Below are 15,246 nucleotides of genomic sequence, written 5' to 3' on the forward strand. Positions count from 1 at the left end.
TTCCTAGATGCGCCTAAGCACGAGCCAATGTCGCTAGCTGGACTTGCAAATCCCCGCCCGGTCGGCAGGGGGCGCCGCGTCGGCGGGGGCGCGCGCGGAGCGGGGCCGCGCAGGCCTCTGGGGCCACGGTCTCGCTGCCCGTGCCCGGGCTCCTCCCCCGCGTGGTCCCCCCCGGAGGGCGAGCGGCGCGGGGCGGAGGAAACGGCCCGGAGCGGGCAGGGCGCGGCGCGCGCCCGAGGGGGCGGGGAGGCGGGCGGCGCGCGGGGACGGGGGCGGGGGCGGGGGAGAGTGACTAGCGCGGGCGGCGCGCGGCGTGGCGCAGAGGAAGGCGGCTACCCTGGACAGCGCATCTCGGCCGCGCGGCCATGGTGAGTGAGTGGGGCCGCGCGCCTCGTCCGGGCGGGCGGCGGACGTTGGGGCCCGAGGGGGGGGTGTGTGCGAGCGCGGGGTCTCGGGCGCCCGGCGGGTAACGGGGCGCGGGGGCGTGTCGGCGCTGCAGCCGCGGCCCAACGCTCTCCCCGAGCCGCTCTCCGAGGGTCTCCCGCGAAGCCAGGCGCCTGGGCACAAAGGCGGAGATTGTGTGCTTCTGGGCTCGGTGGGAGCCGGTCCTGGGCAGGCAGCGACCCCATCCCTAGGGAAGCTGAGGCAGGAGGATTGCCGCGAGTTCGAGGCCAGCCTGGGCCACGGTGAGACACCCTGTCTCAAAAAAAACACCTCCCCGCTAAAGAAAAGAAGTCCGTAAATCCTGTGTTTGTCTTCAAATCCGCATTTGTCTTCATTGGTCTTTGTCTTTTCGCCTCCACCTCAGGGTTTGCTAAATTTGTGAAGCGCCTGTCCGCTTTTCTTGCCCCACCTGATACCTAAGTCAGCCCTAGATTGTCCCCTTCCTCCCGCATACTCTCTACTTGATTGAATGGTCAAGCCTTAGCACTAAAAATCCGGCACACCCGTCACTTATTCTCCGTACCTCCTTCATTTTGTTTTCTCTATTAAGCATGGTATAATCTGTTGCTTTATTTAGTGTATTGAATGTCTCCCTCACTAAAATGCAAGTTTTTGGTGAACAGTCTTTGTCAACAGTGCGTGGCACACACCATTTATTTAAAATAAAAACAAGCAAGCAAACAAAATCAGCAAAGTACTTTGTGCTTTGCTAAGCGGGAGACAGTAGCGTCCTTGAAGTGAATCACTACAAGAACTGTTCACTTCACAGAGGTGATAAGAATCTAAAGGGAGACACACTCTGCTGTTGGACAGGAGACACTCACCGACTAGAATATTGGTGACCGCCTCTGCCACTTGAGTCTTCTGAGTGGAGAGATCATTTTTAGTGCTAACCCACGCCCCCACCCTTCGGTTCTGAACCTTTGTTCCAAAGTATATAGGTTTTAGTTAGGGAAAGCTTCTAGGAATATTGAACTCAATGAAGCAGTCATTGGGCCAACGTCAAGGAAAAGTCTTAAAAATCTTTGTTTCTGTATTGTTTGAGCCCCTTTTCAATGGGCATTTTCAAATCTGTGTCCAAATCGAGCAGTTTCACTTCTGAGAAATGGGGTAGAGGGGAAAGGGTGGGGGTAGCGTTCATAAGTAAGTGGGTCAGTTGATAGACGCTTATACATCCAAGCCAAAGATGTCTCTGCCAATCAGTCTTACTGCAAAGAATGCTATTCAAGCTCCTTTCCCCCCATTTGCACAGTGTAAATGTATGCCGGTGATCTGCCGTCGGTCTAGGAAAGTGTGTTTATCATAATCAGAGACAAACTGCCAATGGCGTTGGCATGAGAAGATTTGAACATAACGGAGTTAAGATTAAACAGCTGATGGTCCTCAGCTAGTCTTGTCCAGGTAGTAGAAGCTGCAGCTTTGTTTTCACAATTAAAACCATGAACTAAACATAAATTAATGATGCTTTATTTTTTATTTCAGTTTGCATTGCAGGAGATTTTACTGTTAGAATTCTAGCAGAAAGTAAGAAAATAAGATTTTGCTTCTTGAATTTTTTTTTTTTTTGAGACAGAATCTCTTAGTTCAGGCTAGCTTCAAGATCTCAATCCTCCTGCCTCCGCCTCCTGAGTGCTAGGGTTACAGGATGGAACCACCATACCAGACACAATGTATTTTTAAATTATCCAACTGGGCAAGCTCAACATTTTGATTCTTTGGTAAAGGGTTGAATGAAATGCATTGTGGTTTGGAAGATTGCTGGAAATGTGTTAAGCTCATCTGTGCCATGTATTTGAGTTGTGCTCAGAAAGCAGGGTCCTTCTGTTCTGGGTTATGTCGATGATGGGTTTCCTCTGCTGGGCAATCAGACATGGGCCGTCTAACTTGGTGGAGGGTGTGCAATTGCTATGAGCAGGTACTCACTAAGGAATGAAGTTGCCGTGGAGATTTTGCTAGCCCAGGAGAGTGAAACTGTGTGAACATCAACAGTAATTCATCACACCTCGGAAGTCACACATTTACCTATTTTTGTTTTTAATTATGAATAATAAGATTAGGCCATCACTAATTCTGACAAGGTTATTCTAGTAAATTATTACTTTTGCTGTTTAAAATCTGAAATCTAGCTGTTTGGTGATGTAAGAGCATGACTTGTTTTGAAGTTGATGTGATCTGGTGTCATTCATGAGTTCGAATCTCAGCTCCACATTTAACTATGTGATCTCAGGATTTTCTTCCATAGAAAGTGATACTATGGCAGGACATTGAAGTGCATGCATGTGTTTCTAGTATGTGGGAAACCAAAGTAGGAGGGCCTGGAGATTGAGACCAGCCTGGCTTAGCCACAGGACCAGCCAGAGCAATAGTGACTGTTTCAAGATACGATATTATAAAATTGGGGGGAGGAATAAATAAGATTATGTACTTTATGAGTCCACTATATCTAATAGAAATATAATGTAAAGCTTATGCATGGCTTTCAGTTTCTGGTAGGCACACTGGAAAAAGCAGAGACTCTGGCAAGCAATGTTAGCATTTAACCTATTCTAGGCAAGTGTTACATCCACATGCAACCGACACAAAAAGATAAGGAATTTTACGCATCCTTTTCACACAAAATCTTCAAAATCATGCCCAGGATATGGCGGTGCATTCTTGCAATGGCAACACTTGGAGAATGGGGTAGAAGGATTGTGAGTTCAAGCCTTCCCTGTGCTGTAAAAAAAGATCCTACCTAAAACAAAGAAACCTCTCAGTTTTTCCCTAAATTTTAGTGTGTTTTTACTTTTAGCACATGCTAGTTCAGGGTGGCTGTATTTTAGTTGCTCTTGCTTTGGAGGTCATCATATTGAACAAACAGCTCTCTGTAGCACGCACATCCAAACTTGTCTCTTATCTCTGAGACCCTTTCCACTCATGAGAAGCATGCTGCCACCTTAGACCCAACACTAGGCAAAGAAAGCCGCTCACCTTTCAGCCTCTGCCAGGCTGCTGGTAATTCCACCAGCTCTCTAGGTTACTGTGTCGGACACCTGATTCTTGGTGCATTTTCTTCTTTCATGTTGGTTTTTGTCCAATAGCCTAAGGGTTTTGTTTGAAAAAAAAATTTTTTTTTTGACATTTTCTCACCTCTACTCCGGCTCTGTTTCTGCCATGTTTGCCCTTCCTGCAAGGCTTCTACCTCTTTGCTCTCTTGATTATTAACTTCTTGCCTCTGCTGAGAAATAATGTTCTCTGAATCATTGGACTCCACATCTCCCTATTCTTTCCTCAGTCCTTTCTCATGTTTAATCATAATGGTTTTTATTTTATAGCTCATTTCTAATATTCAAAAAGTAATAATTACTTTAAATGACAGCTTGGTATTAAAATGATCCATCTAAGAAAAGAAAAGAAAAATAATTCACAGAAAGAAAAACTAAAATTGATCTTAGAACCTTAAAAGCATTTTTTGCACATGAGCTTCATTTAATCTTTCAAGAGACATCATGGCTCCAATTAATGGTAATAGCAGAGACCATGACAGTAGTGACCTCTCACTGTCTGATGCATGGTGAGAAGCAGAGGGCTCTCCTCTGCACCTGTGGACAAAGGCACTGGACAGGTGGTCAGAAAACCCAGCTTTTAGTGCTGGCTGGATTACCACCAGTCCTGCCCTCTGGGCGGGTCACTCTAACACACAGTTTACCCACTTGCTAAGTAGGGTTAATCTTTTGCATACAATTATTTTGTTGGCATCAGATGGGACTCAGCCAGGGCTCTTCCCCGGGGAGTTGTGTATCTGTCTCTTACCACCACTGTGATTAGATCTCACATAACCACGGCACTGAAAGCTGGAGCCTGCCTCCCTTTTCCAAACACACCAGACTCTCAGGCATCAGCACGACTACCTAGTTCACTCAAGTACTCTCGGCCCCTTCTGATCCTGTACTTAGTAATGGTGTCTTTTGCCTTTGTATCTCTCACTGAATTCAGACTTCCCAAGGACCAGCATTGTCTGTGTTCTCAATATGTATCTCAATATTAGGTGATCACCCTAGGGATGATGCTAGCCTATCATAGGCACTAACATTGTTGCATGTTGAGAATTTGAAGGTCAGAACACCTGAGTCCCACCACACTGCTTTTTTTCCTCCACTTATCTGTAGGGGTGTGTTAAGGGCTAATTACACACTCCTCCAGCCAGTGGCACGTCATAGGGTTCAGCAGCGATTGCTCTACCACAGTGCAGCCAGGCCTCTGTATACCTGGAGCTGCATTTGCATTTCATGGCCATGTTTGTGATCATACAATTACGTTAAAACCCAAAATCTATCATTTAATCATAAATTCTTACTAAAACCAAAACATATCTTTCTGTAACTGAATCTACTGTACTGTGTAAAAGAAGCCAGGTTACGTTCTTATTTATACATAATAAAATTTATAGTGTTATTTTCATACTGAAATTAAAAATGAATATTTTTCTTAATATTGGCAAAGCTATGATCCATGAATTTTCTGGGTAACTTTTCGCTTCATATGCATTTATAGTAGTTGGCTATTATAACTTAAACACACTGCAGGTTGGGGAGAGGGTGGTCAGTAAAGAGATGGTGTGCCAGCATGAGGACCTGACTCCAGACTCCTGGCATCACCCCAAAGCTAGGCATGGTACTGAGCACTGTAACCCCAGTATTGAGGGGTTGGGGGACAGAGATGAGAAGATCCCTGGGCTTGCTGGCCAGCCAGTCTAGACACATTGGAAAGCTCCAGATTCAGTGAGAGGCCCTGTCTCCAAACATGGGAGGGAGCACAGGCTCAGCGCGCATCCCTAGGATGATGTGAGCCCCTGCCCCTGCCCCTGCGGCCACATCATGAATGTGCTGTGCTTGTACTCATTTAAACATGAGTAGGTTTTAATACAGCTAACACATCATGTTGTTTTAGTACATTTTTATGCATACTGTTTTGAAGTTTCCCTCATAAGAATCCTACAGCACTAAGCCTACATCATAGGTAAGAAAATTGAGTTTCAAAGAAGATAAATGATTTGTTCAAGATGCCTTTTTCAGTACTCCCGAGTACCTTATTCACTAGCCAATATGAATGTACTTTCTTACACAGTTATAAAAAGCCAACATTTAATTTCAGTGTGGCCTGGTTTCTGTCGTTTCCACCCCATGAGTTCCATGGGTGAATAGATATGGATGCACACATGGATGCCTATGCAGACTGAATGTTCATCCTCTGAAATGCTGGATAACAGAAGTAGCTTGGATTTTAGGATTTTTTTTCAAGATTTTAAAGTATTTGTAGACACAAATCCTAACACAATGATATATCTTGAGCATGGTAATTCTAAACACAGAATTCATTTATTTTTCATAGCACACAGCCTAAAGGTCATTTTACACATTTTCAATATTCTTACGTTTTGACTATATAGCATGAGTTCAGGTATGAAATATTCTATTATGGCATTATGTTAGCACTCAAGGTGTTTGTTAGCCCAAATATGTATGTATGCGCACACACTTAAATATGTAAACATTAAAGTTTCACTTCATGTAGATCAGAACTGGAGCATGCATGTGTTCCTTATGTGACAGGAGCACCCACACGGTAGACGAGTAGCTTTCCAGCATCAGGTAGTCTCCAGTTTGATTAGAATGACTGTAATAGGAAGACTGCCAGAAATGACAACAGCGGAATCACATATTTTATGTCTTAAGAGTTTATCATTTAGTTTTAATTGCAGTGATTTAATAATGTAAATGTACTTTTGAGATCTTTGAATTCCATAGGCATTAGGACTACTTGGAGACTCTTATTTAGGTGGCAGGCTCAGAACACTGTGCCTTTAAAGATGAATGTGTCTGTATTGCAGAAACAGTACTTATATGTTTTGCTCTGTTCTGTTTTGAGGCAGGGTCTCACTTTATAAGCCAGGCTGGCCTGTACCTTGCCCTTCTACCTCAGCCTCCTGAGTGCAAGCACAGGATAACAGGTGTGCACACTGGCTGGCAAGCTGTTTTCAGAGTTCCCTTCAAGCTGGCTTTCCTCTCTGTGTCTGGAAAAAGGAGCATCCTGTGCCTGAGCCCTTCTGCTCTGTGCTTAAGGCCTTCTTTAAACTGACCCACAAATTTCTTGGCTTAGAAATCAGATTTCTTAGCCCTTGGAAAGTCAGTGGTGAATTTAGTTTGGGAGGGAGGGTGCTTTCGGCTCTGGAGAAATGCCACTAACTAGGACATCCTATCTAAATTATTTCTGGGGGCTCTCTCACACCCTGCTCCAGAGGCTGGGCAGTTGTTACTCCTTTCTATCATCAAGATATTCAACTCCTTTTCTGGCGTGTGTGTGTGTGTGTGTGTGTGTGTTCTGATTCCTAAAAATAAATGGCATTCATCACAAGTCATTTGACAATTCACAACCTGAAGTCTGTTTCAAATGCGAAGCAAAAAGCAACCTAAGCCCCAGTGATTTTTGTGACCACGTTTCTTACTAAACTGTAGCATGCTTAGACACCAGCCACTTGGAAAGTTCTACCCCCGCTGCTAGATACTGCTAAGTTCATATTGCCCATTAGGTTAACTGGCTCCTAAGTTTCTTTCCTCTTTCAGTTTGAGAATTGAGTGGAACTGTCCCTGGGTTAGGACTTTCTGCAGACAACGCTAATCTTATCAGCACTTGCCTCCTATAGGCAGAACAAGCCTTTGTAACAGTCCTCAGCTCAGACTTTGGAATGAATAGTTTGCTTTTGCGCTTCCTTTGAAGAAATGGAATCCACTCTCTGTATTGAGTAACTTCCTCTTTAAAGAAACATACAAATACCTTGTCTCCTGGGGGAAGAGCATGGGCTCTTCAGGCCAGGAATCAAGTGGACACAAAGTTGAAATCTAGTGCTCTGCAGCTAAAGAAAGAGGGGGACTTGTAAAATTGTTGCGTGTGTGCCTCAAGGAGTTGGGATCCACCCTGGATAGTGGCTGGGTCTGTTTGGGTGTGCGTGAAATCAGTGATGTAGAACCGACCAGAACCTCAGAGGGAGAGGAAATAGCCAGTAAGGCTTCAGAAGATAATGGATTTGGGAAGCATCATCCTTTGTGGACAAGGCTGACTTCACAGATCCCAGTCCATGCAAGGACAACTCTGTGGATGCTTTAATGTGGACACTGAGCTTTGTGACAGCGAGAGATGGCTCGGGCCAGGTTTGGACAAGTGTTAAACTTGAGAGTAGGGGTTCTAGTTAAGACTTTGAAGGAGGTAGAGAAGGATTGGGTGTGCAGGAGGAGGCTGTGTGTAGAAAGTTACCTACTGGACATGGGCGATGTAGGGGCTTAGCTAAGATGTTGATTCTTTCCACTAGTTTTCATGGTTCAGTTTTTAAAAATTCTCCCTTTAGTTACACACTCTTGGGTCCAGTTCCCTGATCTCTGTGTCTCCCAAGTTGTTTAGCCATGTGAAGCCCAGTTTTCTCATTCCTAGACTGTCATACATAGTGAAGACTGGATCAGATTAGACAGTGTATGTAAAGCCCTCCCAACAGGGAGATGGCAATTGCTTACAGAAGCTCAGGCGTACCCGTCTTTACAGCTGTGACTTCCTGTATTCGTGGACTGGAGAGGTTTTCAACGTCTTGATTTATCTAAACACATTTACATTTTAAAAACCTTATATCCCTATGAAGGAAATATTAAATTTAATATTCAGGATTTCTCCCCTTGCCCCACCCCGGGAGGAATGAAAATGTGGCAAGGTTTCATTGTCTCATCCTCAGATCCCTGAAGCTACAAAAATTCTATTAAAGTAATTGATGAAAAGGAAAACCTGAAACATAGCTCGTGTGTGCTTTTTTAAAAACCATTTCTTATTGAGTGGTTCTCCCTGTAGATGCACTCGTGTCATAGCAAACTGCCTGCTTTCTGAAAACTGCCATGGATTTGAATAACAGCTTTAAGCAATCCAGAGAGCCTCCTGTAATCAGATTAAGCCACAGCCATTTGCTCAGCCACCCACATCAAATTGCCTGACTTGAGCTTCTTAACGGTGCTTAGCTTAAGGCCTTAACCCCGAAAACCACCCTACTAGAAAATATTTCTTCTGTTATCTGCCTTCCCCCCGCATCCTCAGTCTTTCCATTATTAAATCCAAGCATGGCAGATTATTGGATTTTTGTGTGTTAGAGTATACGGCTTCTCTTGTCAGTTTAGAGGAATGAAAAGTGGTGAGACATTTAAGAATATGAGTGAGCACAAAATAAGCAGAGAATGAAAGACTATGTTATCTTGGAGGGATCATTGGATATGGGGTTTGCAAGTACTGGGACCTGGCCTGGCTGGAGTGAAGTTACTATGGAAGGGGCTGGTGGAAGACAGGCTTGGCGGGACTTTGAACCAGGCAGCCTGAAGTTTCTGGGTCTCTGGACAAAGTCCTCACTGCCCTGCATAGTGCTTCACTACTTGGTGGGGTGACTCAGTCTGTCATGGCTTGACTCTCTGTTCACCCACTTTCAAGTAAAACGCGTCACATGCACACACGTGTGTGTGTGCACCCACACCCTGTTTCTGTTTGTGATCAGCCCAGCCCTAAACATGAAATTACAGCACCATACGTTTGTTCTATATGTTGGTGTACAGAAACACCTTAGCATCATCTGTTTAGCTGATAGCTTGTTTGTTATGCCTGCTGTTTTCAGTCTCTCTCCACCACCCAGTCTATAAGGGTGTGCATCACCCCTGCCATCTCTCCTGCTGACTCCAGACCACAATGGAGCCTGCACACAGGAGACATGTAGAGAATAACTGTTTGATAAACGGATCTGTTGTTTTTCCATGTTTGAGGATACCAAGACTTGAGTCGGGTTACAAATTCAGAATCTTAAAAACAAAGTGCTAAAGTAGCCTTGCTTGCTAGCGGGAAGGGTATCTTGGAAACTGTTTTGTAATTTGTAACTAGCAAGTGGTAGACTGGGTACTCAAACCCACGTTATGCCTGTGTTTCTTCTACAGACAATTGCTTGTGGCATTGTATATATCTACTTTTCTCGTTACCCTGACGAGGAGTTTGTTTGTTTGTTTGTTTGTTTGACAAGCATTGCATTAAAAGTTCTCAAACTCAGTTTTCCTTAAACCAGGTTGATGTGGGAAGGGGGTATCATATTTGTTTGTTTTATTTTTGAGACAGAATAATCCAGGCTGGCCTTAAATTCATTAGGTAGTTGAGGGAGTGACCTCTTGCCAGCACCTCCCAAGTGCTAGGATTTCAAGCATGTGCCACACACCTGGCTTGATTTAACATATTTGTAAAGAAATTCTGAATTTCCTTCAACTAATTTAATACTATTTTCCATTTGATACTATTTCCTTGGAATTCATTTATGTGTCAAATACTTAAGATAATTATTTGTTTTATATTTAAGCACACAGTGCGTGTGTCAATTGATGCTTGTGATATATAGGAAGGTACCAGACAATAGATATGGACTCTAAATAAAGACTATAGTAAACAGCATATTAGTGGTAGATGCACTATGGAGAAAACTGTAGAGCAGGATGAGACAACAGGCATGCTGTGGACAGAGGGAAGAGTTAGTGTGACTAGGAACTGTGTATTTTTGAACCATATATAATTAGAGAAGAGGTATTTAGAGAATATTTTTAATTATGTGTCAGATTTTAGCTTTTTATTTGGTAGAGTTCTTCACGTAGAATTTTTTGTAGTAATTGGATTTTTAGTAGCTGAAAATACTATACACACCACCTTGAGGAACATAGAACCAAGTGTTGCACATGCATATACACACATTATAATGCATTTATTTGGGACATGCAACATGGTTCTAGATTTCCTACATCCTGCAATAGTGATTCCTTAGTTTAAATCATTTCAGGAAAGTGTAACAAAAAGCAAAATTCACTGCACTAAAACTTAGCTTTCATTTTAGCATTTTGGAACATTCGATATTTGGTTTTATTCATTTAAAATTTTTTTTTTTGGATTTTTGAGACAAGGTTTCTCCGTAGCTTTTTGGTTCCTGTCCTGGAACTAGCTCTTGTAGGCCAGGCTGGCTTCTAACTCACAGAGATCCACCTGCCTCTGCCTCCCGAGTGCTGGGATTAAAGGCGTGCGCCACCATCACCCGGCTTATTTAAAAATTTTTAAAATTACATATGTGTGTATGGAGATGGGAAGGAGTGTATACATGTACGTGCAGGCACTCAAGGAGCCCAGAAAAGGGTGTTGGATCCTCTGGAGCTAGAGTTGCAGATGATGTGTGCCACCTGACGTGGATGCTAGGTCCTGAACTTGAGTCTTTGCAAGAGTAATACGCATTCTTTTTAACTATTGAGCCATCTCTTCAGCCCCTTTTTAGGTTTTTAAATTTGAATTATGTGTATATCTATCATAGATGTCCAATATTTTAATGGACTTACGGAAATAAAATGAAATACTTTCATGGAGGAATTTTGTAGGCACATATTCTTTCTTCCAGAAATTAATCTGAGTATGTTACCTGCATGTTAGCAAAGTCCTTTCCTAAACAAAGTGCTAAAGTAGGCCAGCTCACTAGCAGGAGGGGTATCTTAAAACTGTACACTTTGCAATCATTTGTGGGATGTTTTGTATTATATAAACTTGAAATTTCTGAGCCTTGATGTACACCATAGAAAATAGTTTAACACTAGATTTTTGTGTACTGTGCAAACCCACTTTTCAATACTTGGGAAGCACTGTGTAGAGATGTGAAAATTAGTTATGGGAGGCAAAGTTCTGTGGCTTTAATGGGTTAGTGAGAAACTTTTCTTAGGACCTTCACGTGCCTTCACGGCTCAGACCTCCTGTAAGGAGCAGGTGGACAAGTGCATACCCCCACTGCCATGGCCAAGCCAGAGCACAGGGATGGGGACATCTCTAGCACACTGACAAACAGACCTGATAGGTCATCAGTATCACAGGGAAGAGTATCCTTGATTTTGTTTTAGCAGCATGGAAAATTCTAAGTGGACCACCAGATGAGGCAAGAAGAAGGGGAAAGATGGTGCAGGTGTTGATCTTGACAAGGGTGGTGTCACAGGGAGCACGGAATTGAGCCAAGACAATTAAATCTCCTCCTGACACTCTGTGAATTCTAGATCATTTATAAAGGAAAGTGAAAATTTAAAACTACTGAAAAATAGAGTAGCAAGCTTGGGTCATTTTTTGGCACAAGCCATAATATATGATGTGTAGACTGGGGCTGTAGCTTGACGGTAGAGTGTGCTTGGCATGGGTGAGAAGATGCCAGAGGCCACGCTTTAAAAAAAATGAGGATAACTAGAAAGAATTGCAGTGAATATAACAAAAAGGCAGCATGAAGGATGCATGAGGGCATTAAAGCAAGAGGACAGGCAGCCCATGAGAAGCATGGGGACAACTGCTCCGAAGAGGAGGCTTTCAGAGTATGCTGATAAACATGGAAAGACATGCATAGCTCCCATGGTAATGTGGAAATGCAAACTGAGACCATGTCACACCCATGAATTTAACAAAGATTAAAAACAGACAGTAGCAAGTTTCATAAATATTTTAGAGCAATGTGGTAGTTTTCACAGAAAAGGTTTTAAAATGCATTTCCTAAACAACATAGCAATTTCTCTACTAGGCTTTCCCCAGATAAGCTTTTATTTATAGGCATTAGAGGTTGTACATAAAGCAGCATTTTTTATAGTAACCAAAAATTGGGAAAAACCTAATATATCCATCAGGAAATATGTAATGTATTAGATTCCTATGGTAAAATCCAGCCTGTGGATGAATTAACTAGGTTTCCCCATGAACAGACCCCACGAAATACTGAATGATAGAACAAGCTGCAGAAAAAGGTATGATGACCTATTACAGTGTGTGACTGTCACATCAGGTCTGTCACAGGGATCCAGGTTGGGGAGTTGAGCAGAAGGAATTACTTGTGTTCCTATCTTTATGCTTAGCCTATCAGAGAGACTCAAACAGTTGCTGAATTAATGTTAAGAAATTTGAAGCAAATATGACAGAATTTAATCACATGCTTGAGATATATTTTGTGGATATGTTCTGTGTATGTATGCATGCATGTCCACGTGTGTGCATGCATGTGTGTGTGGAGATCAGAGATCAACTTCAAGCGTGGTTCCTCGGGAGCTGTTTACTTTTGATTTTGAGATATGGTCCCTCAATGGCCTGGAATATACCAAGCAGGCCAGTCTGACTGACCAGCAAGTTCAGAGATCTGCCTGCCTCACTTCCCTAGTGCTGGGATTACAAGTGGGCCCTACCACACCTGGTCACTTTACTGACTGAACTATTGCCCCAGCCTTGATATATTTTATTATCTACATTTTAATACATTTATATATTTCTGCCAAGTTAAAATTTAAATTTAGATCCTGCCAAGTTTAAATTTAGGATCTGTATTAGTGTCTAAGGTCCAAAATTTGCCCTGCATGAGCATATCTGAGAAGGATGAGTCAGAACCAGGAGGCTGCCTTTTGTTTCCTTGGACCCTAATCTGGCCTCTTAGCTGAATCAACATCTGAAGGCACACTTTAGAAACTGAAGGGCATTACCAACAGTAAGGAAAAGAATAAGCTGGTGGTCCCTGTATGGAAAGAGAGTGACCAGGTACACGAGCAGCTACCCTCATCTTCTCAGCAATAAGAGCCATCCCTGCCAGCACTCACTTCCACAGCACGCTGGGAGATGGTTAGTAATAGGGAAACTGAGGTAAGCTGTAGAGAGGAGTGTAGCATGAATTCTAATTGGTCTTAATAATAAAAACCCAGAGTCAACTATTAGTGGGTGAAAACTGAAAGATCAGAGAAGCAGAGAAGCCAGCCACAAGTTCTTACCTCTACGAAATTCTCAGACTGAATGGGGTATCCTGTCCCTACAAAGTCCTCAGACTGAATGTGAGCTCCTCCTGTCTCCTTCCTGCCTTACATTCTCTCCTCCCAGCCACACCCTTTCCTGTCTCCACCTCCCTAGTGCTGGATTAAAGGCCTGTGACTCCTAAGTACTGACATTAAAAGTGTGAGCTACCACAGCCTGACTCTGTTTCTCTTTGAGACTGGATCAATCTAGTGTAGCCTGGTGTGGCCTTTAACTCAGAGATCCTGCCTCTGCCTCCTGAGTGCTGGGATTAAAGATGTGCGCCACCACTGTCTGGCCTCTAAGGCTAACTAGTGGCTTGCTCCACACTCTGATCCCCAGGCAAGCTGTTTTTGTTCTAGCACCACAGAGGAGTGCCGTGGAGCAAAGAGAACTTTGGTGCTCAAATCACATTGCATAAATATTTGTGCTTTACAACTTTGAATTTATGTCAGGGAAGTCATGTCTTCTCTCCTCTTCCACAACTAACTTTTCCATTTAGTGTTGGTTTTGAGACTGCCTTCTCCAGTTAAACTGGGGAACTGGAAATGTGTATTGTGGTAAAACACTTACATGCCAGGCACAGAACCCTGGATTTGATGTCAGCACCAAATAAATAAATAAATAAATAAATAAATAAATAAATAAAAAGAAATAAAACAACAAAACACTTCAATTGGAATGCCTGCCTCTCCTTGTTACACGGCTGCACTTCCTCTTTTAATTGTTAAGAAGGCCATCATCTGTGTGTTCGAGGCCAGCCTGGTCTACAAGAGCTAGTTCCAGGACAGGCTCCAAAGCCACAGAGAAACCCTGTCTCGAAAAAAACCAAAAAAAAAAAAAAAAAAAAAAGAGCATCATCACTGTTGAGGGCTCAGCAGGTAAAAGCACTTGTCACACAACCCTGATGACCAGAGTTCAATTCCCAGAACCCATTTAAGGGGGGAGAAGAGAAATGACTCTGTAAAGTTGTCCTCTGACCTCCACACAGCACCATGGGCATGCATATTCCAATACACTCATCCTACACACACACACATTTATTATTAAGTTGTTAAAATAATAGAAGAAGGTTATCACTTTTGAGAGAGGCTGCTAATTAAAGGATATTCCTTTCCTATCCTTTAGTGCTCAGCTAGGGTGGCAGTGGAGTTGTAAGGCAGAGACAGTGTGGCCCACACTGGGATTTGAAAATGCAGAACACTTAATGCCTATCTCTTCCGTATCAACTTTGTGTCTTGAACTGTCATAGATGGTTTACACATATGAAGTTGTTTAATCTTCCAGCCATGCTGTTGTGAGATGTTTATTTTCATCTCCTAGAGAATGAAGGGACCAATCAGATTGTTTTCTCCAAGAGTATGCTATTCATGTGAAAGCCACATCTATTCTTACTCTTTATAGGGACACAGAGCGTGCCACGCTGTGTCCTCTGTCGTTCAGGTGACCATCTCACACATGCCCAATTCGAGACTGTCCCCAAAACCACACATGGACGGGTGGTGAGAAGAACTGGCATTCCTATAGACAACAGCTGCTCATTGCTGTGAGTGGAGCAGGGTAGTTTCCTTGCTGAAGCATCATCTCGCTTGTCAAGCAGGAACAGCAATGCCTGTCTTACAGAATAGGTGCATGGCTGTATGGGTGGCCTGTATTACACCAGTACTGTGTGTGAACATACCATAGCCACTTTCATTCAGTGTTCCTGTTATCAATTCTATGTGTGCCCTATATACAATGAGGACCCAAGTGACAGTAACTCCTAAATTAGGAGTTTTTGATACCTTGCCTTAAAATGAGCAAACTATAGGAAGTAGGATCATGACAGCTCTAAGTAGCTAACGTGGGAGTCTCACTTTACTCACCAGGGAAAATGTGGGAAGGAGAGCAAATCCTCCAGCCATAGTGCATTGCAGGGGCGCCCGACTTGTCTGATGA

The 15,246-nt window shown here is 43.2% G+C and overlaps 1 protein-coding gene across 1 annotated transcript in view; it reads left to right on the plus strand.

The window, feature by feature from the left end:
- The first annotated feature begins 300 nt into the window (after positions 1-300).
- Elovl2 (ELOVL fatty acid elongase 2) overlaps positions 301-15,246 on the plus strand; it is a 39,737-nt gene continuing 24,791 nt past the window's right edge. Inside the window, exon 1 of the mRNA XM_075969836.1 lies at positions 301-368. Coding sequence (XP_075825951.1) covers positions 366-368 — 3 coding nt within the window. The 5' untranslated portion in view covers positions 301-365. The remainder of the gene's footprint in view (positions 369-15,246) is intronic.

Source organism: Microtus pennsylvanicus, chromosome 4 (assembly GCF_037038515.1).
Source record: "Microtus pennsylvanicus isolate mMicPen1 chromosome 4, mMicPen1.hap1, whole genome shotgun sequence".
Lineage (NCBI taxonomy): Eukaryota > Metazoa > Chordata > Mammalia > Rodentia > Cricetidae > Microtus > Microtus pennsylvanicus.